This window comes from Falco cherrug, chromosome 8, assembly GCF_023634085.1.
Source record: "Falco cherrug isolate bFalChe1 chromosome 8, bFalChe1.pri, whole genome shotgun sequence".
Lineage (NCBI taxonomy): Eukaryota > Metazoa > Chordata > Aves > Falconiformes > Falconidae > Falco > Falco cherrug.
The window spans coordinates 63,181,244-63,208,853 of record NC_073704.1 but is presented as its reverse complement, the minus strand read 5'-3'; the positions used below and the strand labels follow the sequence as shown (position 1 = coordinate 63,208,853).

Here is a 27,610-nt window from a genome sequence, read left to right as displayed (position 1 = left end):
AACCGAGAAGCAGAAGTTGCACAACCTAATCCTGGCATCATGACGCTGCAGCTCTTTGCTGGTACCATCACGGGAGCAGCAGGGGAAAATGCATCAAATATAAAATACCATCCATGGATAAGTTAGGAATCAGTCTTTGTCAAGAAAGCACCGGTCCAGCTTGGCTCCGATGCACAGTCCGTGTAAGATCTCTATGAACTTGTAATCCTTCTTGTCAAGCAGACACAAGGTTTAGGCTTAATGGCTCTTACTCAGTAAAGAGTGTTGTCCCACTGCTTCCCCTCACCTCCTGTGGATGGGTTAAGCTTTGTTGCATGTTAGTGGTTTAGCTCACAGCCAACGTGAAGACTGTTTTCTGTGATGGCATTATCTTCATTGAACTGTTCAACTTAGCGTGTTCAGCAGTGTTACAGCAGGATATTTTGCATGTTTATCTTTTAAATAAAGAATTATTTTCCTTTGTTTTATATTGGCTTGACAGAAGTATGCTTCTAAAATGCTTAAAAATAAATGTTGAAGGGTATTTTTTTGCAGGGTTCTCGGTGCTCCTCAGATGCTAACATGCTTGGAGAGATGATGTTTGGCTCTGTGGCCATGAGCTACAAGGGCTCCACGCTGAAAATTCACCAGATCCGGTAAGATTAATTTTTCAAAAGACTCACTCCTTAGTGCTAATATGTAATGAATTGAATGCCGCAAGTGGAGAGTAAAAGGCATTTCTGAGTTTGCTTTAGGGTTACTCTGATGTCCCTTTTGACACAAAAGACTTACATTGTGTTTAGGTCTGTAAAATCTGGAGGGTTGTGGAATGGAAAGCACAAGCCTGTCTTGGCACTGTGTTTCTGACTGACATCTTCCTTTTTGTCCTCTAGCTCACCTCCTCAGCTCATGCTCAGCAAGGTTTTCACAGCTCGCACTGGAAGCAGCATCTACGGAAGTTTGAATACGTGAGTCCGTTACAAATTGTATCTATTGCACATAAGCAGATGTACGTAAAAACACAGAAGTTTGTTTTTGGACCTTCCATATTCTTTCTCTAGAAAAGTAACTTCTTGTTCCCTGATCTGTTACATCCTGTCATTAGTGTCCTCACCTTCCCTTGTGGTTCTCTTGTTTGCTTTAAGCAAATGAATGAACCATTCCTTTGATGCTGATATGGTGAAGCTTGATCTTGTGAGATACAAATGTACCTGCAACCACCAAAGGAGAAGGGATGAGGACAGAACACTGGAGTTGGGGAATTCAGTCCAAGGTGAAAAAAAAGATGTTAAAAAACATCTGGCTTCAGAGGGTTCAGTGTTTAGTTTTCTGTGAATTAATTGGCCCACCTGAGGATGTGACTCAGGCTATGAAAAGCTTTTTCTAGTGGAAGCCTGCCTTCTTATCTTGTCCATTCTATTTGGGCTATAATGAAGTAACTCTGTATTCTACTGAAATGCAAATCACTGGTTTAGTTGTGTGTTTTATGTTTGTAACAGGTTGCAGGACAGTCTTGAGTTCATTAATCAAGACAGCAATACGTTAAAGCCTGACCACAGTACAATTATGAATGGACTTCTTGGGAATATAGGTAATTAAAACCAGATTTTATTTCCTGCTATCTTTAACTGAGTAATCTGAGTAAACTGAGAGTATGAAAGTCTTCTAAATAGAAGCAAATAAAAAAAAAAAAGCTAAAGACATAACAGATTAATATCGGTGGGGTTTAGAGGAGAATAAATTGGACAGTTCAAGGAATTAACAGTGGTTCAATATATACAGCTGTACATGTATATATAAAATGCATAATAGAAATATTTAGATATACTTAAGTTCAAATACAGAAAATATTGGAAAATAACAGTCTGTAGAGCTTTCTAAGCAGCATGTTTGAGATCAGGCAGGATTGATTCTGCCTGGCTCAGTTTCCCAGTTTTATTTTTGTTAATAATTTTCATTCTGTTCTGTACTCTGGCCACCTGAGTGCATGTGGCCACACATTCCATGCTTGTGTAAGATAACCTTGCACAGTTGTGCTGAGCTTTGTATCAGATTAGACAGAATAGCTTCTTGTTCTTTCCTCTTTCTCTCTCTGTCTGTGGAAGCTGAGCAGTCTTGAAAACCTTTCTGGCATCTTTGGTTCTCAGCCTTCATGGAAGTGCTGTAGGTGAAGGCTCCATGAACTTCAGATAACAGACAGAGGGGGTCTTGGCTTTCCCCCTGGAGGGCAGCGGGGCTGATAGTAAAGATGCTTCAGTGCTTGGTTGTCCAGTGGAGCAGCCTGATGAGCTCTTCAGCACATCCTCCCTTTCCCTTGGTTTAGACTGCTGACTTCCCAAGCAAATGTCCGTTGTAGTAGGTGGAATATCGGGCTGCTTTCTGCTTTCCAAAATACTGCCGTGTGTCAAACACACTTTTCTGGGGTGGGAAGTAAGGAGTGAATTTGATGACTTTGTTACTTTAACTGGGTTTCTGGCTTTGACATGGTCCTAATTCTTGATGGGTGTGTTTACTTCTCTCCTTCACACTGACTTCGATGAGACAACATTTAAGTATGGGCTTAAATGCTTTTTGGGCTTAAATGCTTTTCAGGCTCAGTAAGGGCCCTTATATAAAGCTCCCTTATATAAGGGAAGCCAATTAAAGTTATAAGAGCTTATTATCTATTAAATGCTTCCTGAATTTACTGAATCAGGAAAGTTTAAAAGATGCATTTTTCTTAATACTGAGTATTTCTGTCAGACTTCAGTTGTGATTTGTTGCAGTGCATGGGTGAATGAGGTGCTTGGTCTAAGAGGAACTCCATCTACTTTTAGGGCTTTCCTGTGGTTCGTGCTTGGCAAAAGTTTGCTGTATCGCCAGTGTGATGTAAACTGCAAGTGCAAATTCAGATAATGCAACTGTTAAGCATGGACTCAGTGTGATGTAGGTGAAGCCAGTGCCACGTGTTCATGCCCGGCTCTGTAGTGAGGGTGACCCTTCCCACCGGGCAGAAAGGGCAACTGCCCCGAGAGCTGCCCCGGAGGTGGGGGCACCTCGGTGCAAGGATTGCAACAGGAAGGGATGAGATTGCCTGCTAGGAGAGGATGCTGAAACGTTCTTTGTAATTGAGCTGCACAAGTTTTCAGTTGGTTCGACAGTGTTGGTTTACAGCTCCCATTTCAGCGCTGAGGGAACCATGGGTAAAGCAGGTAAAGAAGTTAATCTGTAACTGCGGCATTTCTAGCAACTGTGTTCAGCAGCAAGGACTGCTCCTGACTCACTGGCCCTCGCCAGCCTGCAATAGGAGAAGGGTCTGTGTGTTTTGGTTGCGAACTGTTTACAAGCTGCTTTTTTTAGATATGCTGGTTTAAAAAAAAACAAAAACACAGCACTGGTGGTCTTGTCTTTTTCTTTAACAACTGAAGACCTAAGGGGAAGGAAGGGAGCTTTGTTGAGGTGCAACCTTCATGTTTTGTATAATCAGAAAGTTTTGAGTGAGCAGAAGCCTCAAATTGAGGAGAGGAACTGGCAATTAACTCATTAAAATTACACATGCATTTTTCCTGGCTCTCTGTACAGTAAATACACTCTTTCCCTGGTATATCTAGGGTCCAGTATTACTTTTAAAATGGACTGCTGAGACTGCTAACATTTGTTTTCTGTATGATCATTTTACTAAGCTGATGTACTGACTGTCCTCAGAACTACTTCAGCCTGTAATTTTCTGTTGGTTCTACTAAGACGAATTTCTGCCTGCCTTCTCCCCCATCCTCCCTGTCTTCAGCAGCAGCGTTCCTCAGCCACCCCACCAGTGTGGATGTTAAAACAAACATTGTACTCCACCATGAATCTCCTGTTTGTGATCAAGTTAGGCTTTGAGCCTGCATAAATTAATCATTTTTCAACTTTAAAAAAAAAAAAAAAAAAGCCCTTGTAGAGGAACCCCATCGTTGTATGGGAGACAGCGTAAAGCTGGGTCTATTATTTTAATTCTATAAATACTATATAGTCCAAGTGTAAGGCATATCCTTGAACCAACGTTCTTGTTAAGCGTAAGAGCTGTTCTCCTGCATATGTTAGTCTGCATTTATGTTGGCTTATATCTTCTCCCTGCCCTGGCCCCCTCCCTACAGACTGTTCTGCTTTACTAACCTCATTCTTTCATGTGTATTTTACGTTTTGCCATGTAGGTCTTTCACAGCTTTGCAGCCCTAGGCGGGCATTCTCAGAGCAAGGTCCGCTCCGCCTGATCCGGAGCGCCTCTTTCTTTGCAGGTTTGCAGTGTGCTGTGTGCTGTGCTGTGTGGCTAGTCTAGCTGGTGTGACAAAACTGTGTGGATTTGTAGTTTAGCCCTGGAAATAAGATGTATGTATATATATTTTTTTTTAAAAAAAAAAAAAAAAAAAGCATGTGATGTCTGCTCTCACACCTTTTTGGACACATGTTTTACATCCCCAGAGGACAGCAGGCATTTTAATAGTCCTCTTTGTGGTGGGTTGGTTGTTTTTTTTAATATTGGGAACTTACACATTTAATGGTGGATTTTATATTTCTGGAAATAATACTTCACAGTAGTGTCAATCTGTTTTGACCTGGAGTTGTTTCAACCAATCTGTAAAAACTAAAGCTAACCTAGGTTCATTTGAAATGGACATTTCTTACTTTTAGTGGCTGGGTCTTATTTCCATGGCTGAGTAGCTTTTATTTCACACACACATGTATAAAATATATCACATTTAAAGACTATTGAGCCTGAGACGCTTTTGATCTTGGGTATATGCAGACTGTGAATCTGGACAGCTTACAGCTTAGTTGAACAACCAATGCGATGATCACAATTTAAAAATATTTATTTTCTTCAAGACAGCATTGTAAAATCCTTTTTAAATTATGTATATAATTTAAATATGAGAAAGCTGGTATATGAATGAAGTCATGTTTGTATTGGTTTTGGTGAGTTTTTTGTCTGTACCCTGTGCACTACTAATGTGACCAGCATCCTTCTGGTACATTAAAATTTCATTTTAAAATATCTGTGTAAAGAAACAAAGTGTAATTGTTTTAATTTGTACTAAAATAAACGTATGGACTTCAGAAAAATACATACAAGTTTTTCAGATAAGTGTTTTGGCTTGTTCAGCTAAGCAGTCTTTCTTGGTGATGGCCTTGTGCAGTGCTGTTGATCTGAATTAATGAGCATGTTTTTATTTCATTAATTACATGGAGATCTGCAAACAAGAAAGGAACTGTATATTCCCCTGCTAATTGGTATTCCTTGTTTTACAGTTCATAGCAACCCTATGGATATGCCTGGGAGGGAGCAGAATGAGGACAGAGACAGCGGTATAGCAAGATCTGGTAATGTCAGTTCCATGTGTTAACCCTGTAGACTCCAAAAATATTCAGTAATAGCCACCAGTGAGATGTTTAGACATCACGAAATAGTTTTTCCTGTGCTAAAATGTGATTGTTCTGTTTTGCTATATATAAGCATTAATGCATACCTGTATCTATGTGTACAGATGTTGTAGGTGTCGAGGGTATTGCATTAGGAACCTCACAGAGGTAATCTGAACAGCAGTGCAGTTTATATTAAAGCGTGCTGCAAATAAGCAAGGCAAATTAAATATTAAAATGGGTGTGCAGCATTTCTAAATGATACTTGTCATGTCCTTTCCAAGCTGAGGTGGATGGTAATGTTAAAACATTAATATTTGCCTCCATGACCCCCTCTCTTCCCCCCACATTCAGGATATTGGGCACCTAAGGTTAGGATTGGAAAGGCTGTTGAAGGATGTAACATTACTCCTTTCCACAAGGAATTTCTTGCCCAATACTCAGGGTTGATGAGCAAGGTGCAGCCTGTATGTTGCCTGTTATGTAAAGCTGCAGGACTGTCCCACCCTTGTAGTGCTTGTATATCTTGTTAATACTATGAACTGGTTATTTTTAGATAAGAAACACAGATAAGCAAAAGAGAAGGCATTTGAGAAGCAACACCAGTTTACCTTGAGGGGCTTCATTTAGTTCCGAGTATTATTTTCCAAGTGCTCTTTCTTCTGAAGAGATTTTTATTTATTCCTCTTATTATTGCAGCATCTCTTAGCAGTCTGCTCATCACTCCGTTTCCATCTCCGGGCTCTTCGTTTAACAAAAGCTGTGCTAGCAGTTACCAGCGGCGTTGGCGTCGCAGCCAGACTACCAGCTTGGAGAATGGGGTCTTCCCTCGATGGTGAGCTGGGAGTGAAAATGCTGGTTGCTGCCCATAGATTTTTCCACCATTGTCAGCTTGATTCTGCTCTTGCCTATGTACTTCTGCTCTTGCTGTTGCTTTCTGTGGCATATTCACAGAGGTGTAAGTCAAGCTGCACTTCAACGCCTGATCTTTTTTAACATCTGTTTTCTTCGTGGCATTCATTGTTTTGGACTAAACTAGAAAGCCTTCAGCAAAATGTAAACCTGTAGGCTTTACTTTTGAGGATAAGAAGCCCTAAAATCCTACTCCAAACAAATGCTTGGCAGAGGTGGGAGAGAAGTAGAATACTATATTCTGATCCCACAGACGCTTTGAATCTGGCTCCAGCTTTTGTGATTGCAGGATCAGTTAATGGTTGCTTGTAAAAAAATTGCAAAGTGGATGTTATCAAAGGTGACAGTTTGACAACACATGCACACAAAAGGTGCTTATTGAAGTTAAATGTTCAAGAATTGAAATTACATAGGAAACAGAGGTACAACTTTAAGCAGTGGATTACGTTAATTTTCTATTTTTTTCATGCTTCAAGGTCCATGGATGAAAGCTTTAACTTGTCAGATGACAGCTCTGGTCCTAGCCAAGGAATTGTTAGGAAGAAAAAGATAGCAATTGGAGTTATTTTTTCACTCTCAAGAGACGAAGATGAAAACAACAAATTTAATGAGTTCTTCTTCTCACACTTCCCTCTTTTTGAGAGTCACATGAACAAACTGAAGAGTGCAATAGAGCAGGTAAATACAATCTCTTTTGATTCTTGCACTTGTATTGCTCTATGTTCCCCCCCAGCCCTGTCAGATTTAATCCCCAACTCTTGTAATAGTTTACAAAAGTGGGATCAGCTTGCTGTTGGGTGTAGGAATTGCACCAGTTTTGCTCCGTGACATCTTTGACGATATTTCATACTGCTCGTAGAAGCACAAGAGGAGCTGAGAACAGAGCATGCTGCATTACAGGGATTGCTGAAAGCCAGAACAGTCGCTGTGCTGTGTAAGCTCCCAGCAAAGCCCTGATCAGCCAAGGGGGAAAGGTGCTTTTAAGGCCACCTCTACCTCCATTTCAGCTGTATCTGAGTGTAGTGGATTGCAGAGTAAGAACCCATCTCTAGGCTCTTCCAGGCTGTAAATAAATACCGAGATTTTTTTTCTTTCCCTTTATTTTACCCTCTGATTCTGGATTCTGATGTGTAGGAAATTTTTGAAGATCGAAGGTTCAGATGTGCGGTTAGATTTGCTTCAAATCTCTCTTATAGGAAATAGTAGTTACTTTGCCCCTACAATGAAAACTTTGACCCCTTTTATGCCTTGAATGATGAAAAACACACAGGTAGTAGAGGCTGCAGTTGCGTGTGCCTCACCTGTCTTTCCTCAGAAATGAAAGTTGGCACTTGTAACATCATTTTATCACTTAAAAAAACTAGTTGCATGACTAGTTGCATGAAAGATAAAGTAAAACACATGACTCTTTTCCATTTTTTTGTCCTTCTGTAGCTATGTGTTACTTATCTGTTTAATGATTGTTTTCAAGGCTATGAAAATGAGTCGTAGATCAGCTGATGCCAGTCAGCGGAGTTTGGCATATAACAGAATTGTTGATGCCCTTAATGAATTCAGGTGAGCAGTTTGTCTCCTATCTGTTGTGTCTGTCTCTTCAAAAGCACTCAAGTCTGTTTTAGAAGGATCTTCTTAGGGCAGGATAGGTAACTTACAATGTCTGAAGTCTTCTGCAAAAGTGAGTACAATAAAGGTATTGGTGATAGCAAGCCATGATAATCCATTTGTGGTTTTAGATTTTGCCAAGTGTGTATATCCATCAGGGCTTGGTGTGAACAGGACACAGACGATTAAGGTTTTCTGTTTTTTAGGAAGTAATGAAGCTCCTAGCAACCTCTTGAATTGTCTTTTATGAGAGGAGGGAAAAAAATTGCAAAGCCATGTTAGGGAAATCTTCCTGTAGTGTGTATTTTCTTATGTGTGAGCAAAGCTTTTATTCATCTCTAAATTCCGCTCTAAAGGCGTTTCAGATAACCAGCTACTAAGAAGAAGGACTATCTTTTTCACACAGTAAAATGCAGTATTGTAATCTCTTGCTATCAGTACCTGCTGAGCATCTCCATTCAACAGTTAATGTACAAAGTAAGGCAGATAAGCACATCCCTGGCATTTAACTGTATTTTCTTTCCAGAGTTTAAGTCATGGGGAGGGAATTAAGATGAAATCCGTCTGTTTCAAGTGATTCATCTCCTCTCAGATGGGAGTGGCAAAGTGCTTCCTTTTACAACCAGTGTAGAGCTGCGTTTAAAAGGCATTATAGAAGAGAGCACTCTGATGTTACAAAAAGAAAATCCTGACAATCAGGATGTATTTTACTGAACAGCAAAGGATCCTGAGGGCTCACTCATTTTTCTGCAATTGCAGTTACTACCTGAATGCCACGGATTAGATGGTTTTGCAGGATGAAGGCACAGTGTATTTGGTTTGTTTTCTATTTTTTTAGAACTTCATTTCCATGTAGTTGCATGGAAGGGCAGAGGATATGCTCGCAGGGACAGGAGGCAGGGAAGAGAGCACGTGGGCCTGCGGCGAGAGGTGGATTGGGATAAGCAGTGCCAAGAGAGGGAGCAGAGAGAGCTTGTGACTGCTGGGAGCCGCCGAGCCTGCCCAGGGGCCCGAGACAAGTTCGGCAACTCTGAGCAGCCACGGTGGTTCCTCCACTCCCCCCAGCTCTGCTCTCCTTCCTGCTCTCACCCAGAGCCATTCTCCATGTTCCCACCCCTTGTTAACACCACTCCCCAGCTGTTTTCCCAAAAATTCCCCCCAAACATTCCCCCTCAAGATACACTCAGTGGACTTTGCCCGTTCTCCTTTGTCCTTCCAAGTTAAACAGTTCCTGAGTGCTGGGGAGGGGCATGTATCCCAAGTCAAATGTAGCAAAAATAACCCTGAAAACCCAGGCAAAATCCCCCGTGCTTGCTTTTTCCTCCTTGGAGGGAGGCTCGGTGATGCTGAGCTGAGACGGGACAAGGAAGTCTCCTCTCATCGGGCTGAGGAGGAAAATAATGTCCCGGCGGACATGGGAGGGTTGGCACTCTGCTGAGCACTCTGCTGAGCCGCGGCGAGCACCGTCCTTCACTTGACACGGCCATTGCGCAACCAGCGCTGGGAGCATGTGTCCCACTACCAGTTTTATGCAGAGGTTTCCATGGTGATACAAATATTACCCTGTAGTACTGTAATGAAGTAAATTAAATCCAGTTTAATTTCATATAAATTAATTTCCTGGGGCAGCAGACTTTGGCAATTCTGGTTTGGGTTTGTTTTTTGGTTTTTTTAAGTGAGTGCATTCAGAGGCGTGCACCAGCCAGTGCCCCCAGCCCGGGCAGGTCCTGCAGCGGGCAAGGTCCTCGTGCCTCTGCGGTGTCTCAGGGTGGCAGTGTGTGCTGCCATCAAGAAAAGCGTTTCTGTAACATGCAAAAGCTGTTTGCTTTTCAAAGCAACACGATGTGGGTCTGGTAAGGAAAACAAGGCGTATTTAAATACTGAAGGCTGGATGCAAAGATGCTTTGGCACAGGTCCAGCAAACCCATTTAGGCCAGTATTATCTCTTCAGGCGTCTGCTTTCCCACTGAAGTCACGGGGAAGTCAGGAGCCTGAGTCCTTTGGTGAACCTGAGACTTGTGTTGATTCCTGCTCTCTTAGCAAATTGTGCTGGAGGGAAGAAGGGTGCTGACTTCAGTGGGTTGGTGTTTCTAAAACATAATCCTGTGCTGGTTTAACTCATTGCAGTCTGGGGTGTTTTGTTTGTTTTCTGAAGGAGATTTTTTTTCAGTTTTTTTTAAACCCCAGCTTTCAGAGGTTGTCAAGTGTAGCTAGTGTGTACTCCTGTGGTGATCAGAATAAAATCAAGTCACTGGGGCATGGGGGACCAGCTACACGCTGCCATGCTGATCCCAGAAGGGAGGAGGGAGTGTGACGTTTGTTACCATACCCTCCTGCCACCCAAAAGTCCCCATCTGCAGGGAAGGTGCTGTGGTTGTAGGTCGGCTGGCTAGCCTTCAAGCAGGGTTATTGTAAGGAGCCGGCTACAGGGTCAGCTGGACATTGGCAGGCATTTACCTGCTGGTACTGGAGGGTGGAGGGGGAAAAAGAAGGTAGCAAAACCAACCTCTTCCTTTGCTCTTGTTGTCTCATCCAGCAAAAAACAAAGCTGCCTTCTCTGGAAGGGCTAGGCTGCTTCTGCAGGTTTGTGCTATTGGTGAATTTGCATCAGTTTGGTGCCCAGCTCCAGGCCTACCCTTGCATCATTATTCAATTTCCAGCAATTTTTAATTTTCTAAAGCACTGATGGATTTAGCTGTTAACACTTGACTTAGAGGCTTAAAACTCTCTTTGGATGTCAGCTGTGCAGACACATGACTTAGGAAATAAGCTACTGTACTTGCATAAACATTTCGACTCCCCCGGTCCCTGAGGCCAACGCAGCACATTGATAATACAGATTACGCATCTGACTAATACCTGTGTGGCAAATACACAGACTGGCAAGGAAACACTGAAGGCAAGGCCCAGGGAAACACCTCTCTGCTTTCTGGCAGCCAGATTTGATCCTATTTTATGCTAGTAATTTTTAAGCAGCTTATGCTGCTGTGAACCGAGTGGTGCATTTTGCTCAGCAGTGCAGGCTGGCCCCGGTGCCAGCATGGGACAGGAGTCCTGCGGGCTCCCTGCGTGGGGGAGCCCCGCTCCCGCAGTCATTGCAGCAATTACTACTGCCTTTGTTTTCTTTCCCCTTTTTAAGGAAAAATCATCTTTGGAAAGAAGCGATGAGGATAGGGAGCAGATGCGTATGAATTAAGTTTTTTAAACCACTGATTTTTTTCTTTTTTTGAAACAATCTCTAAAGAGAAGCTAAGCTTTGCCATTATATTGCAACTCTTAAATAGCAAAGCAGCTCTCACTGCACAGTGCTGAGGGTCAGGAGTGCTTCCCTTAGGGAGGAAGGGCGCTGCAGAGGGATGCTCTCATCCACAAGGAGCCATCTGGCTCCTTTGGTTTGTACAGCGCCAGGGAAAGATGTCTCAGACTGGTATTAAAAACCAGGAAAAAGGCCGGGGAGGTTTGAGATGTATTTGGGTGAGGGTGAAGCAGGTAGCAGCGTGACACCTGATCTGCCGCCATGCCATGCCAGGGGCGGCTGCCGTGGCACTCGTAGCACCGTGAGTGCCGTCCTGTCTGCAGGCAGCAGGGTTGCTCGACTCGGTGCCATCTGCATCTGCAGAGCAGCAAACCCCAGAGGGTTTGCAGGAGGGATTCTGCTCAGGCCTTCATTTTTGTATGGCTGGGTTGTGCTTTGTTGGGTTTCAAGCCGCTGTTGAGTGCAAAGCAATTTCCTGCAGAGCTCCCCCGGCCCCCTGTGCTGGCTGCACCCATTGCTGGTGCTGAGGTGCCCATCAGTCCAGACTGGAGTTCTGCCTCCCAGAAGCATTTCCAGATACAAATCGGTTCAAATGTACCAAAACCCTCAAAAGAACAGTCCCTCTCGTTAACTGAACTTTTCCCTTGCATGCCACTGCTCCATGCTGGCGGGGGGTGGGGAGGGGAGGCAGCAAGCAGAGGGGAGGGGGCTTCTTGCTGCAGATGGCTGAGGGGTCTTCAATTTGGTTTTCAATGGTTGTTATTTTTTAAATCCGGGTAAATTCCCTGTAGTGTTTTAGGGTTTGTTGTTGGGGGGGGGGGGTGTGGGGGCTTTTTTTTTTTTTTTTTTTTTTGTGGTTCTTTAAGAAACTGAAGGAGCTGTTTCCCCCCGTGTTTGCAGAGCTGGAAAGCTGTTAATCCTTGCCCTTGGTCTGTGTGCCATTGCTGCCTGCGCTGGCATGGAGGGTTCCCTGCACTGCAGTCACATGCCTGCTGGCCACCGGCCAGGGCAATCTGATCTCTCTCTGAGGAAACACTATCAGTTGCAGATGCAGCCAGGGTTACCAGAATAGTAAATAACGAATCACAAGACTCGGTCTATCTTTTCAACAAAAACAAATATTTTAATATATTGGTTTTAGCATAGAAGTCGTTTCTTTTTATCAAAACAGCCAAGCTGCAAGAGGCTTGGCTTGGGTTCGTTTGCATATGAAGGAGAAATAAGCTGTATTTTACCTTAAGTCGTGCAATTTATTTTCAGATTCTAAGGTCAGCTGTGTGGGGGGATATAAGTTTCGATACTTGTTTAGAGCTTTGAAACTCATGGAGCTTTGAAGTCCCTGGATTTGGGGTTTCTCCCTTTCTTTGGGCCTCTTCAACATCCATCCATCCATCTGTTAACGGGCTGTGAACAGAAAGCCTTCTCTTAATAATCCCACCTCTAGTCCCAGCTTGCTACTGCCATGAAATCCTGGTGTCCCCGGAGACCCTCCGGTTCCCCCACCCCGGTGCGGCAGTGCGGTATCCCCGGCTGCCTGCCCCACTGGTTGACCCTGGCAGGACTGCCGTGCCCAGGTCCGTAAGCAGGCTGTGCTTCCCCCCGAGAGAGGACCCGCCACAGAGGGTAACGTAGAGCAGCTCCCAGGCTGCTGGAAACTGGCCCCGCAGGCAGCAGGCCCTCTGGGTGCTGTGTTCTGGTAAGCATGAAACCTGAGTTTGCCCCCTCTCCAGCCCACTGACCATTCTTCTGACTTTCCTCTCATGTCTGTGGCAGTGGGGTGTCTGAAAATCTCACCTTTGAGCAAGATGGGGTTGATTGCAAACACACAGGATGGATTTTGTACGTAATGAAAACTGATAGAAGAAATAAGGCAGAAGATGCCATTGTCCTCCTCACCGCCTTTCTACTTGAGCAGTCACGGTGACCTTGGCACAGTGCCTGGTCACCTTTGCTGCCCTTTGGGGAGCTGCTCTTGGGGGGGTCTTGTCACTGTACAGCTGCTTTCTTCTCTGCCGAATACCCAGGGAATAATTCCTTCCTGCCCCTTGCGCCGGCGCCCTTGCATGCTGCTCTGCTGCTGACGTGCGGGGCTCTCACTTCCCAGGGAGTTTCACTTTAAACACTAAACCACGAAGATTTGGCAGCTGCTGCTCCAGTGTGTTTGCCTGCCTGACATGCACAGCCCTTGCTTTACTGCTGGAAGTGTCGATAAGTTTTTAGCCAAGTGTATCCATAGAAGGTCTTTACAAATCAAGGATGGTTCTAGGGATAATGTAAATCTCTGTCTTGTAAAACGAAAATACCTCTTCTAGAAAAAGTAGTGGGGAGAAACCTGAATTGATCAGTCATTTCCTTTGTTGTTTTGGTTTTTCAGGCTTATACTGTGATGAAAACGCAGGTTCCCATACTGTCATAGCAGAGGCATTGCACTTAAACGCCTCTAAAATCTAAACTAAACTATAGTTTTGTTTTAAGAATAAACTGGTGGGGGGTTAATCTGGTGCTTTACTGCAGACCTGAAGTTTTAATCAGACGTTTACTGTCCTCTGTAGAATCAAAAAGGATGTGGGTAGGTATGTAATCCTGGAAAACCCTGGGGTGACTTTGACTCTCGTATGCTGTATTCAAAGCTAAAGAAGTAAGCTGGCCCCCCTGCTCTACAAATCCATGCTTTGGTGGGTTTGGCCTGGAGATACACCTATTTTTTAAAGCAAGGAGGAAGTTAAGATATTTTTAAAAGTCAGATACACATAAACTTGCCGTAGTCGTTAAATCAAGCAGAACTGTGGGAGGATTTACATGTTTTGAATGAAATGGCGAGAAGGCAGGGAGGTAACAAAAACTGATGTACTTCTCCATTCGGCACAGGGCAGCTCTTGCCCTCTGACAGTGAGTTGTTGCTGTGTTTGGGCTCGGTTTAGGGAGGTGCATGAAGAACCTGTGAGGCTTCACTCTGAGGTGGAAGGGTGAATTCATGCGATTTAATGAACAGCACAGTTTGGGTAATGGTTGATGAGAGAAAACTTGTTTCTGATAGGAATGACAGCTGGAACTGAATGCTGCAGTAAATTCTTTGAGTTGGGAGTTCTGCCTTTCGTTCTTTTGTTCACTCTTCTGGATTTTTTGGTTTTGTTTTCTAGAACAACTATTTGCAATCTGTACACGATGCCACGCATTGGGGAGCCTGTCTGGCTTACTATGATGTCGGGGACACCAGAAAAGAACCAGCTTTGCCACCGCTTCATGAAGGAGTTCACTTTCCTGATGGAAAATGCTTCTAAAAACCAGTATGGTGGATTTTAGTTTTTAAGTTATATATGTGTTTATGCCTTGTTCTTTCAAACCAATTTTTGAATTGTTTTTTAAAATCCTGGTAATCAAAAGAATCAAAAGACCATCCAGAAATACCTTCCTTTTAAAACAAAAAAGAAATCAGGCAGGATCTCATTAAATGCCTGCTTCCCCGCAGTCCTCTAAATGTCGGTAGAGGCTAAACATTTGAAACATGTCCATGGGAAGCGTGTGATGGGTGTGTATGTCTGGAAGGGGATGAACGTACCTTATGAAATGCATTAATCTACCTTTCAAAATCAGTTATCATATGATGAGCAAGGTTAGACATTCAGTTCGGGCCGTGCCTGTAATACTGTCTGACCGCAAATTGCTCTTAAACCTGACTTCTGTAAAGTGCCACTGGAGAAATGGTGTGCTTCGTTAGTGCTCACCTTTCTGCCCTCAGGACAAAGCCGTGAGCAGTTGTTAAAAACTGAGAGAGAAAATGTTCTTGATAAACTCAGGAGAATCTGATAAATTTCCTCCTTTGTCAACACTTCATCCTCTTTCCCCAGGGCATGAATAGAGGAAGTTTTTAAAGCGTTTGGCTCCACTGAAGTCCTAAAACAAGCACAAACATGTGAAGTTTGAGTGAGAATGGCACTGAAGGACCAGCTGTTAGCTCATGGGAAGCTGCTGGCTGCGGGGGGGAAGGGGCTGCTGCTCACTGGCTTCCAGCTCGGCCGCCAACCTTGTCCTCTTTTCTCTCCCCCAGATGGGAGGGTGACCGCTGGTGGTCAGCGTGGTCTGCCTTCTCCTGCCTCAGTGCAATGGGAGAAACCACAGGGAGTGCTCAGGGCTTCAGAGGTTTTTTCTTAAAATCATCTCCTGCTGCAGTGGAAGCTTTTTCCTGGGATTGGCCCCTTTGGACCCTGCCATTCTGATCCCTATACATCTTTGTTACATTTACATGGTCATTTGTTTGGGTTTGCTTGCTTTATTTTAAATATAGTAAGATTTACACTGACAGAAGCAAGAGGAAAATCGAGCCCCATATCATTTCAATCCGGTTTTAAATCTCCTTTCCTCCTTCGGCTGTGAGGCAACAGTGAGGAAACGGCTAAGTTTAAGCTGCAGGGTTCCTGACGCTTGCAGACTGTTCAGATGACGTTATTCTGAGGCTCGGTGGCCTTTGTGCACCTGAGCTGCTGCGGCGTCTGCCAGCACCATCGGTCGGCATGCGGGGGGCTCTGGGGCTGTGCTTCTGCCTGCTCCTGCCAGGAAAGGGCTGGGAAGGAAAGTCTTCCCTCCATGGAGCAGAAACCACTCTCAGTCCTTGCAACGACTCAGATAGTTAACTTTTGTCAGAAAGGTTTTTCACCTTACTTGCTTAGCTAGTGAAAACTGCTTTGCCAGTGCAAGGACACAGCCTTCTCCGGCTGAGCCAGAGAACTTTGGGGGGCTGTGTGTGTTATTTTTGGAACGAAGCAGCTGTATGTGCTGAAATCACATCACAGTTAGACGAAAGAACACAGCACCCAGGTATTTTACAGGTTTGGTCGCAATAGACTTCCTTCTCACCAACAGTCACAGATCTTAAGGGTTTAGGATCTCAGTGTACAGAGGCCACACAGTGCCGCGGTTTTCTTACAGCGAACAAAGTAAGTTGGTTTTGAGATGTTTTACAACACAAAGCTTGCAAAATAGGAAGTCTCATAATTATTACCAAACAGAGGAACTGAGATGCCACAGTTTTAAAATATTTCATTTTACTTTAAATTTGTGTTCTAAAAAAGAGCTTTGCAGGGGTGGGAGGGAGGGTACATCCCTCCCTTCTCCCCCCAGAGAGCCAAGACTGAAGGAATAATCTCTGTTGACTTCGTTAGGTTGTTTCTGCAATCCTTGATCCATACAGGCTGTAGAACTGCTGTCAGTTTAACATCCTGAGTGTGTACCTAGAAAAAAACCTGTGTTGAACATTTTGCTTTCAGGTTTTTACCAGCTTTACTGACTGCAGTCCTGACTAACCACTTGGCCTGGGTCCCTACTGTCATGCCAAACGGCCAGCCGCCTATAAGAATCTTCCTGGAAAAGCATTCTTCCCAGAGCGTGGACATGCTGGCCAAAACTCACCCGTACAACCCACTGTGGGCACAGCTCGGTATGTGGCAAACATCACTAAACCGTCCAAAGCTTTATGTAAATGGTATGCGCGTGGTGGGTTTTATGGATGCTTGTTACTTCCCCCCACGTTAATTTTTGGTTTAATTCAAAACAAGACAAAAGCGCGTATTTCAAACTTAGAGGTGGTCACTGTATTTTTTTATATGGGCCCTAATTTCTTAAGGCATTATCAATGATGAAATGACAGCCAAAAAGTAAAGACCTCTTCAGTCATCTGTGGCAGATCACCTAAGTTAGGTCAGCTGCCCTGGTGATGATGGAGGATTCCAGTCCCCCTCTGGTCCTGCCTCTGTAAGGAAATCGGTTCTTATTTTGGGGGATGCTGCTATCAGTAAGCCTGGCTCTCGAAAGAGCCAGGCAAGAAGATCCATCAGTTGATAAAAATGAACATACCCTCAATACAGCAGGCAAAGGAGTGACGTAGTACAGGAAATCATGACGAGGCAAACCCTGGGTAAGGTCTCAAAGACTAGTCAGTTGAGTACCTGGTCATACTGTCTTCTAATTGCTGAGTAGAGAAGGGGAGATGAGCTTCCTACTTCCTGGTCAGCTCGTCCTGCTCTGCACACAAACTCTCATGGAATTTGGTTAGGGAAGGGAAAGAAAGGTTTTGCGAGGTTGCCCTATTCGGGTATAGGCAGGAGTGGCCAGGGAGTTGGCAAGAAGAGTTCGTTTCAGACCTCATGGGACTGAAGGGATCCACTGTGGTTACATTGGCTTTCGAGGCCTCTTGGATCCCTCGTCCCTTCATCCCTGTTCATGCAGTGCCCTAAGACCTCCAGAACAGCACATGCACAGAGGCGCTTCTCCAGGTGAATCTGGAGTACAGTCAAAACAATGCATGGCAGAGCTCAAGGGGAGGGAGGGAGGAGAAGGCTGGGTTCAGCTGTGCACCCACCACTGCCGCTTTTTGCCCCGGTCCTTGGCATTAGGTTTGTTTCTCCTTACAGCTTTCTCTTTGTGGGTAAAAGTTCAGCCCAGTTTCCAGACTGTCCAGGGTCATTCAGAGCAGATGCCTCCTCTCTCTTGATGGCTATATAAGGAACACAGGAGACAAGCCTCCAGAGCTAGGCACTGAAGTTAGGTGGTGCGAACGCTCCCTAATGTGCAAGATCAGATGTCTCCCTGACCAGTGTGTCACCTTACATACGATACCAACAGCATCTTTGAGATTCTCTGTATTGAAAACAAAATAACTAGCATAGCTGTCATCGCTCTTCTGCCTTAGTACTAATTTTTCTGTTGTAGACCTGGCCTTTGAAAACTGGCCACAACAATTGTCTGTTAGAAGAACAACTTATTATAAAGGTGGGAAATAATTATCTGTTTCTTTTCCTGGTTTAGGTGACCTGTATGGGGCTATTGGATCACCTGTGAGATTAGCAAAAACAGTTGTGGTTGGCAAAAGGCATGACCTGGTACAGAGGTTGCTTTATTTCCTTACTTACTTCATCAGATGTTCTGAACTTCAAGAAACGCATCTTCTAGAAAATGGGGAAGATGAAGCCATTGTCATGCCTGGAACTGTTATAACTACCACGCTGGAGAAGGGAGAAGTAGAAGAATCCGAGTATGTGCTTGTCACAATGCACAAGAACAGGGGCAACTTGCTACCAGCGGAGGCTGAAGAAATGAGAACTCCCAACTGTAGCTGTAAATACTGCAAATGTCCCGTTTCCCTTGCACAAAACATAGAAGGTGTTTCGCAGCAAGAGAGAGAAGACACGCAAAGCACTCCTAAGGTAGAGCTGGAAACTTCTTCAGATGAGAACAGAACTATCGTTCCTGACGATTGCCAGGAAGATGCTGTTGATATTAATCCACCAAGATCCTGCCTGGACACAAAACTAGAGACCGTGGTGTGCGCAGGGTCAGCTTCACCAGAAAAACGTGTAGTGACAGAATCTGGTTTGGAGCCAACAGCAAATGTGTGGAGGAATGAAGACTCGCTGGAATCGGGCAACCAGGCGGTCAGCGTAACAAGGTCACCTGGCATTGCTGTGGAGAAGAAGCCACCAGATAAGCTCTTCTGCGATGCATTTTCTTGCAGTGCTGCCGAAGCGCAGACAAAGGTGACTTTCCTCATCGGAGATTCCATGTCACCTGATTCAGACATCGAACTCCGAAGTCAGGCAGTAGCGGAACAAATTGCTAGGCATCACAGCCCGCCAGCGACGGAGGAAGGAGCGTCTGCTGATCAGAACTGTGAAGCTAAACAAACTGTCGAGGACCAAAATAGAGACTGTGGGACAGCTGAACCCTTTCCTGAAGTTGCTAGTGAGCATCAGAGCTGGAATCCAAATCCGTACAACGCCGAGAGCATGAGTCTGTTTGACGAGTATTTTACTGATGACAGTTCAGTTGAAACCCGGACTATTGATGATATTCCAGGGCAAGCAGCTACAGACCTTCTTGCTCACAACAGTAGTTTAGACTTTTCTAAAAAGCTGTGTACAAAGACTAGCAAACCACCTAGCGAATTTTGTAAATTTATGGACTCTGTTCGACAAGAGACCTACAAAAACTGCTTTAATGAGCAGGACCAAAGAGAGAAAATCTCTATTCGCGTCCCCCATGGGGACAGAGAAAACGTGGAGAAAAAAGTTGCCCCAGGAATTGATTGGGACATTCCAAGAAATGAGAGTTCAGATAGTGCCCTGGGTGACAGCGAAAGTGAGGATACAGGTCATGATCTAACTAGACTAAGCGGTAACTATTATGGAGGAGAGCAAGAAGATTGGGCAGAAGAATACGAGATTCCCTTCCCTGGGTAAGTACTATTAAGCAGTAATAGAGCCTAAAAAAGTTAGAGCCTCTTCTCATGTCACATGTTTGGAGGAACGTTGCCTAACTTGGCATCAGTGGCTGGAAGAGTATCTCCTGCGCCCGCTGGTCGTAGAAGAATATCGAGGGATCAGTGGTCTGGAAAAAAATACGAATGATGTATTGTGGTCTTGGCTTGTTTCCTTTCCTTCCACAATGGGCTGACTGCAAAAGCTGACTTTAAACTGTTGCTTTTTAAAAAGTGCTTGAATGGAAGTTAGAAGAGATGTGATAGAAGTGAAAATGCAACCTCTCTGTCAGCTGAATTTGTTGTTTGCAAATTGTATGTGTCTCTGATACACCTTTCTTGCAGGTCAAAATTAGTTGAAGTGAACTCTGTCCAGCCCAGTATCGCCAATTTTGGAAGATCCTTACTAGGTGGCTACTGTTCATCTTACGTCCCTGACTTTGTTTTGCAAGGAATAGGAAGTGATGAAAAGCTGAGGCACTGTTTGGTGTCAGATTTGTCTCACGCTGTGCAGGTAATTAAGCTATATTTGGTAAATGTATTTGTCACAGTAGGGAAAGGCAAATGTTTTTGAATGTACATACCTGCTGGAAGTGGAAATATTTACTGTTGCAGCCTCTTCAGGTTTCCCCAGTCCCAGGTCACCGATTTTTTTCCTCTCTCTCAATTAACATCTGCAAAAACACGGGTATTTCACTGCAAATCTGGAGCACAAAAACTTAATATTTCCACTGAAGCCAGTGGAGAGGTTCATGCCCTTGGGAAGACGGATCTCTGTGCTCAGCCTTAGAGAGGAGTCTCCTGTAGGCATGGCAGTCTGCTGGTGGTTGCACACCCACGCGGTGGAATGATGTTAATCACAACCAGACGCTGAGGTTGCTGTGCCGATCTTCCCGGGCACAGTCTGGCTGCGGTGGTTGTGCAGAAGCTCCCTTTGCTCCCTCCTCTTCCCACGCACGTTTAACCAGTGTGCTGCTGCTTGCGGGGCAAAATATGTTACCTGTGGTGAAGCCGTCAGGAATGCTTAGTATTTGGGGACTTTACTCCTTTTTTAGGATTGTAGTCAAAGTGTCCTATAGTGTCGGCTGGCTTTGTCAGGAAAGGAGAAACCAATATGAAGGTAATTGTCCTCAGGGGACTCGCAGTTCTCGTGTGTGCTGGCAATCATCTTTTCTCCACGGAAGCATTTCCTTAGATGAACTGGGGCATGACTGGGAAGCGTGGCATTTCCTACCCCTTTTAAAGTCATCAGGAGACGAGGGGAAAGCAGGCTGTCGCTGCAGAGTGTGATTGTGCTCCCCTCTAGTTTATTCCCGAGGGAATGGGGAAAGACCCGTGCACAGACTGGTGAGCAGTCTGCTTCTCTGAGCGCTCCCCTGGGAGCCTCCGGAGTGTCCCCTTCTTCCCCACCTCTGAAGTTAAGGCTGTGCACCACACCTGGAGCCCGGCCCACCTTACTGCCCCCTTTCCTTGTGCCCGGCCCCGCAGGGGGTGAGTGTGCTCCCTGCATGGTTGTTCTAGGGGCTGTTTGAAACCCTTGTGTTTTAAGCCGAACGTTTAAACCATTTGCAAAGTGTAATTGAACTACAGGCAACAGAAGCAGCAGTGTGAGGTAGCTGCTGCTGTGAGAGAGATGTGTCTGAGACATAATGGCGAGGCGCTGGCACGGGCTGCCCAGAGCAGCTGTGGGTGCCCCATCCCTGGCAGTGCCCGAGGCCAGGCTGGACGGGGCTGGGGGCAGCCTGGGCCGGTGGCCGGTGTCCCTGCCTGTGGCAGTGCACTAGGCTGGATGGTCTTTAAGGTCCCTTCCAACCCAAACCATTCGATGATGACGATAACCGAATTGTGGTGCATGTCCATCAGGAGATTTACATTTCAATTGCAAAAGTCAAAGATTGAGAGGATACAAAAGGACCGAGCACCATTTTATATGTTTAACTTAAATAGTAAGTGCATCCCAGCCCGCTGTGAAGTCCCTGTGGGACTCTTTGGAAGGAGATGCTTCCTAACAGTCAGCCCCAAAAATGTGCCGGGGAAGGACAGTGGGGTTCCACATGCTCCCCCTTTCTAAAACCTCCGTGGTGTGGGCTGGCTGGAAGCAGGCAGGAGCTGGGCGCAGGCTGGGTTCCTGACTCCCTCTGCCGGCCTTCCCGTAAAGGGAACCAGTGACAACTGGGAATAAATCCAACCGTGTTAACACAGCCTTGTCGAACAGCAAGTTGGATTTTTGGTACTTTCCTTTTTAGAGGTTTAGATTATCCTTCAGATACGTCAAAACTCTTTATATCAAGTATCAAAAGATATAATTGTCAGCCAGTGACACACTTCCAAGCCTGGAAGAAAATGTAAAATGGCAACTATCCTCCTAAGACTGTACCTTGCTTCCAGTAAAGCTCTGATTTTAGTAGGTGGAATGCAATGCTAGCACATGTTGCTGTATTTTAGATGAAGCAGTGCCTGGGATGCTATCCCTGCTATCCAGGATGGTGATGTTTTGTGAAAGGACCATTGTCATTTGCCATTCTCAGGGTTCTGCTATTCTTTTTCTGTTTCTAGCATCCTGTTCTGGATGAACCGATTGCAGAAGCCGTTTGCATTATTGCTGACACAGACAAGTGGACGGTGCAAGTGGCCAGTAGCCAGAGGCGAATGATTGATAATAAGCTGGGAAAAGAAGTGTTAGTCTCCAGTCTCGTCTCCAACCTGCTTCATTCCACTCTTCAGCTTTACAAGCATAATTTATCTCCAAACTTTGTAAGTATGAATGACAATCGAGTGAGCGGTGTTTTTAAAGCATCCTTTCACTTCACAGGTTAAAGAGGTTGTAAGGTTCTGCCTAGTTTACATACCCGTAGCTGCAGTTTTCATAGCCAGTGCGTCCCCTGATGTAACTCTTTGAGCTGTCTGAACACCACTCTGTAGCCGAGACAGCTGTCTCATTAATTCTGTTTTAACATGCAGTCAAAGGCTTCTGCTCAAAAGTAAGAGTCTTGCCAGTGAATATCTTACTAATTATTCACCTAGACACGGCCACGGAAAAGGCAATAGATGTATGGGGTCCGCGGTGTTCTGCTCTGAGGTGGGTGCGGTTTGGATATGGCGCTGTCTCCTCCCTGACACAACTCCCTTTGTCTTTCTAGTGTGTTATGCACCTGGAGGATCGGCTGCAGGAGCTCTATTTCAAAAGCAAGATGCTGTCCGAGTATCTCAAGGGCCAGATGAGAGTTCACGTCAAGGAGCTGGGCATGGTGCTGGGGTACGGTCACAAACTCGCTCCGAGCAGCGCTGCCCTGCGCGTCCTGGTGCCAAATCCTCTGCCTGGGCTTGTTCTAAGCACAGCGAAACGGATTCCTAAGTGGGACTGGAACCGTAGAGTGGCATAAATCACCCATGGCTGCAGGCTTCTCCCTAGCCAGTGCTTGGTCCCGAGGATCCCCCAACCTTTCTCTCTTCCCTCCGGGCAGGAAGGTGGGCTCAGCACTCCAGAGCTTATCAGATTCCTTCCTTAGTTGGTCAGTCAGTGCTCGACAGCGTGGGGCACCTGACTCCTCCAGGTTGACTTTCCCTACGTGGCAGAAAACACCCTCTATGTCATGTAAGGCACATAATACCTCTCTGTGGGTGTGGGGCACAGGCAGAGAAGCTATTTACGGGGTGTTTATAGGAAGGATTTGAGTATCTTCTTATGCAGAGGAGTACAGGGTGGTCAGGCGGGCACACGGAGCGTGTGTGGAGCCTGGAGATGGGGCAGCAGCTGCAGCGGGGTGAGCTGCCGCACAGTGCCAGGGCTTCCTTGGGAGCTGCAGACGCAGCTCAGCCTAGTCCTCTGCTCCTGCGCTTGGCCCCTCAGCTATTGCTGCCTTTGCTTTGAGAGGAGGAAGGAATCTGCTGGGTTTTCTCCCCCCGTCTGCTTTCTCACCGGTTTGTTGGCCCTGTGGGGAAAAAACCACCCGAGCAGGCGGGTGGGAGCCGGGGCGGCGCTGGCGGCGCAGAGCTGTCGCTGTCAGCGTGAGCGAGGGGAGGCAGGAGCAGGGTGGTGGCTGCGCGGTGTAACCGCGCTGGCGCTGCCGTGGCACAGGAGCGCGACGGGCTTCCCTGGCGTGGGGCGCGCCCGGCCACCCGGCGCAGCGTGCGCTGGCGGCCCGAGCGCCGCAGGCTCGGCAGGCGGTGCGGCCGCTACCGCGCGGGATCAGCCCAGCTACGCTTCGGGTTAGGTTAGACGTGACTCTTCTGCTTCCTTCTAGGATTGAATCCAGTGACCTCCCTCTGCTGGCAGCTGTGGCAAGCACTCACTCTCCGTATGTTGCCCAGATACTACTTTAAAATGCCAGAGGCCACAGAGATTGACTTTTTCCCCCCCTCTGGAAACAAAGTGGAAGGCGAAGTTGTTCTGGCTCCTCTCTCTTTGATGCAATTAAAACAAACTGCTCCTGGAGCCGCAGCACCTCCATATATGACTGCACGTTACACAGACAGTTGGAGACTTTCCCTCTCCCACTTGGTCATTTATAAAAAAGGATAAAGGAAGAAAAAAGAGAAATGAGTAAGCCTAAGATTTCAGCCACAGGAAAGCGAAGATTTCAGCAAAAGCTGAAGATCTGCATTTTTTACCAGTTTCTACCACAATGGCTAACTGTACTTTATATTGGGGAATGTGAGGAAGAACTGCTTTGAGACATACGTGATGCTATCACCAATTACAAACTTAAGAGAATGCAGCAGTTGTCTTCAGACTGGCTTCTACTGATTAGGACCTCGTTAAGATCCGTAATTCTCAAGCTGCAATGATTTGTAAACAACTTCTATTTTTTTCATGTCATAGTCAAATTCTGGATACTTCCCAGAGGAAGAACAGGGGTGGGAGGGCTGGTTTGTTTTTGTAAAAAGCTTATTAATGTCACTCGGCTCCAAAATTTATTTATGATCTTTGTCCTGGGGAGAGGGAATAACAGGGGTGGGTGGGAGGGCACAAGGAGGAGGGAGGAAGAGGCCAACAGACAAACCAGCGATGGAGAGTCTCTTTCTTGGCCAGATGTTGCAACCAGTATTAAATGTTTATAATGTTTAAATGTTGCTTTATACTAAGTGATGCTTCTCTTCCACAATGTAATCAAAATGTAAAAAAAAAAAAAAAAATCTAAAGAGAATGTTGGCTGAAAGTTCCCTGTGGGGTCCCCAGAATGACATGACTATTACCTCTAACTTTTTTATGGTCTATAATGTTCTTGCAACATCATATTCTTTTTACAGCAGTCAGTCAGCTATTGAAATAATGAACTAGAAATAACTGTACCAAAGCATCGGGGAAAAACTGAAAAGGCTATTACCCTTAATTGCTCAGGTAACTAATTGATATATTTTTTAAAACCGTTCTACAAAAACTGAACATTGATTACACCATAGTATAGTAATATCAAAATTATTTTTTCAAAAATATACCCTTGATGCAGATGTCTCTAATCCCTTTTCTACTCGCTTGTGCGATTACCAGCAGGAAATGTTGTTTATTTTATTCTCGGCATTTCTCCTTCACTCAGCCATCACTGTTTTGTCATTGTATATACAATAGTTGTACGAATAGCTGATGGACCCAATCTGGTGTAAGTAATGTAAATATACAGTGGTAGGTGGATTATGTTTTCAAAGGCTCTACTACCTCAGTTTAACTGGACACTTCATTATAGGCTTTTCTTTGCGTATTTGTCCTAGCAGCCAATTAATGTTGCTGATTTTTAGGGTCTGTTTTCATTGATTCTCTTCGGTATATTGCAATTTATGGTTTATCCACAGAAGTCGGAGATACGTGTTCACTTGGTCGCTAGACTCTATAAACAGTTCTAGAAATACGTCATTCTGTAATCATCTTTTCAGTAGTGTAGCACACCTGCTATTCTTGTTTGCAGAGTTATTTTAAACACAAATCTATTTTAACCATTTGATAAACTTGAAAACAATAGGAGAGATCCCTGCCCCACCACTGTCAACGACAAAACTCTCCTCCCTTCCTTTGCTGGGGCCAGGATTTCACCCGGAGTGGTTTTTTTTTCAGTAATATTCAAAATCTGTAATGTAAGGACTCTGTTCCAGGAAAGATCTACATGGCAAACCCCCACCCCTTTCCGTGTAGTACCGAGTCTGTGTCAGTAAGTAAACCAGACGTTAATATAGGCAGTGTCATTTGAAACTTTTGTATATAAAATCTAACGCTGACTGCTGCAGGGAAGAAACTTGTGTTTAATTCGTGATCTAAGGATATGTTTCTCCCCTATGCTTCAAATGTCCTTTCTTCACCACACAATGATGTTACACCTGGCTTTTGGAAGGAGCACAAAACATAGGGGCCCAGTGGTGTAAACATGTTTTTGATGAAATACAGGATTGAGCTCAGAACATGAATTTTTAACTCTTTGCTATGATACGTTATATAGCTGATAGTTCCGATTCTGAGCGTTGTACATAGATTTGCAGCTGTAGCCTGGTGATGTCCGTGCTGCCGGGCTGCGTCACGGCGCTGCCAGAGGAACGCGGGGCTGGGCTCCTGCCCTTGCCGCCGGGGGGGCTCCTGCACGCTGGGCAGCGCCGCACTGCGCCCTGGCGCCTCCCGGGACTCTGCTGATGATGCACCTTTGCAGGAAAACACTCTGTTCTCCTCCACGTAACCTCATTAGGCGACTTGTTGGTATCGCTTCGAAATGGATTTGACTCAAGAAAGGCCCTTGCGCAGCTGCGCAGCTTAAATTGGTATTAACTGGAGGAGGAAAAGGTGGTGGGTGGTGGGCATCCTTCTCTGCTGTCTTCTGCCTAACACAGCCCGTTAACGTCATCGTAACGGTGTGTTCAATCAGCCATGGATGAACGAGGCCACCGATGCGGCTTCCTCGTCACCCGCTGGCCGGTGCCAGCCCCGCCGAGCCCCAGCCCCAGCGGCGCTCCTGGTGCGGGGGTGGCCGAGCAGCGCCATGGTCCGGCACAGCCAAAACCCTCGTGCGATGGGAAGGTTTTCTGTAAGTTAACTTGTCGGGTACGTGAACAACACGGTACGTATGTCTGTCAAACAATACAAAAAGGGATCTTTTACAGGACTATAGCATCGACTTTTTAAAAGTATATTGCGATTGTTTTATGTGAATAGAAAACTAACATTTGGTTTCTTTTTTCCACTATTACCAATCTCCATTAACATGTCTTAATTTTCTGGCTAAAAACTAAGTGTACTAGGCACACAAATTAGCAAATTTGTTTTTGTTGCAATTGGCAAACACTGGGCTGCTAAGAACAAAAAATATTTAAAAGAAAGGATTTTACACCTTGCGTATGTTTTCCCCATTAGTTATTATAGGTGTTTTATGACAATTTTTTGCTTTCTCTAAATTATTTAGATGGTGGTACTTGTAAAATGCTGGGTAAAATGTACATACTTGTTACCTCTTCTGTTTTTGTATATATTTCCCAAGATGTGCACTTGTATTATAATAACCATTCCCAATTTTAGGGGAAATTTGTGCAATAAATACAGTATGTCAATTTACTTCTAGTACATTTTGTGTCTGTTTTTTATACGCATAGCATGAGAGTGTTGGTGAGTGTTTAAGCTTTAACCACCGCAAGCTGGACGTCTGGCTGCCCCTATCACAGATGCCTTTTGAGACCTGCTGCCTAGCACTTAAGGGTGCTGCAGCCGTTTTATTTGGAGTCTTTCAGGGAATTAATCATTTCAAAGAGGAACTGGTGTTTGAACTTGCTGTCCCTTCAGCTGTGAATGTTGTTGGCCTGAAGAAAGCGACAGCAAGGTGGGAGGCTGGTCCTGGCCGTCTGTACTGACGCTTGGCTGCGCACGAGGAGAACAGACGAATGCACAAAGCCGCGGTCGTCGCGCGGGTGGGTGCGGTCATTCCTAAAGTTGCCTGCAAAGCGGTTGGTCACACGGGTCGAGTGTAATTCCTCATCTGCAAGTTACCGGGTTTGTGCCCATCTCCCCAGTTACAATCCCTTCCCTGTCCCTCTGGGCCGCTGCAAATGAAGGTTATCGAGAAGTCTTTGTAAGGTTTTATTAAATGTAAGTTCAGATTGTGATGGAGTGCTGTCAAGAGGAGAGAAGTAGTAGGTTATACAACAGGTAAAAGAATTAACTTGGGAAGGTGTAGTAGAGTGTACGTACGGCGGCCTTTAGAGCATTGGGATTATTGCGGGTCCTGTGTTGCTGGAGAGGGAATCGATAATCAGGAGATGGAGAT

At 45.2% G+C, this 27,610-nt stretch overlaps 1 protein-coding gene across 4 annotated transcripts in view; it reads left to right on the top strand.

Annotated features, from left to right (window-relative positions):
• Positions 1 to 26,904, top strand: part of FNIP1 (folliculin interacting protein 1) — a 70,317-nt gene extending 43,413 nt beyond the window's left edge. For 3 of the 4 annotated variants that reach the window (XM_055718161.1, XM_055718164.1, XM_014281128.3), the window contains exons 4-18: positions 535 to 635; positions 873 to 947; positions 1,479 to 1,570; positions 4,152 to 4,235; positions 5,248 to 5,319; positions 6,058 to 6,193; positions 6,747 to 6,948; positions 7,742 to 7,827; positions 14,269 to 14,415; positions 16,393 to 16,562; positions 17,930 to 19,355; positions 19,722 to 19,890; positions 21,933 to 22,130; positions 22,517 to 22,632; positions 23,621 to 26,904. In XM_055718161.1, coding sequence (XP_055574136.1) covers positions 535 to 635; positions 873 to 947; positions 1,479 to 1,570; positions 4,152 to 4,235; positions 5,248 to 5,319; positions 6,058 to 6,193; positions 6,747 to 6,948; positions 7,742 to 7,827; positions 14,269 to 14,415; positions 16,393 to 16,562; positions 17,930 to 19,355; positions 19,722 to 19,890; positions 21,933 to 22,130; positions 22,517 to 22,632; positions 23,621 to 23,699 — 3,153 coding nt within the window. In that variant the 3' untranslated portion in view covers positions 23,700 to 26,904. The remainder of the gene's footprint in view (positions 1 to 534; positions 636 to 872; positions 948 to 1,478; positions 1,571 to 4,151; positions 4,236 to 5,247; positions 5,320 to 6,057; positions 6,194 to 6,746; positions 6,949 to 7,741; positions 7,828 to 14,268; positions 14,416 to 16,392; positions 16,563 to 17,929; positions 19,356 to 19,721; positions 19,891 to 21,932; positions 22,131 to 22,516; positions 22,633 to 23,620) is intronic. The other variant, XM_055718163.1, reaches the window with a different exon arrangement.
• The last annotated feature ends 706 nt before the right edge of the window (positions 26,905 to 27,610 follow it).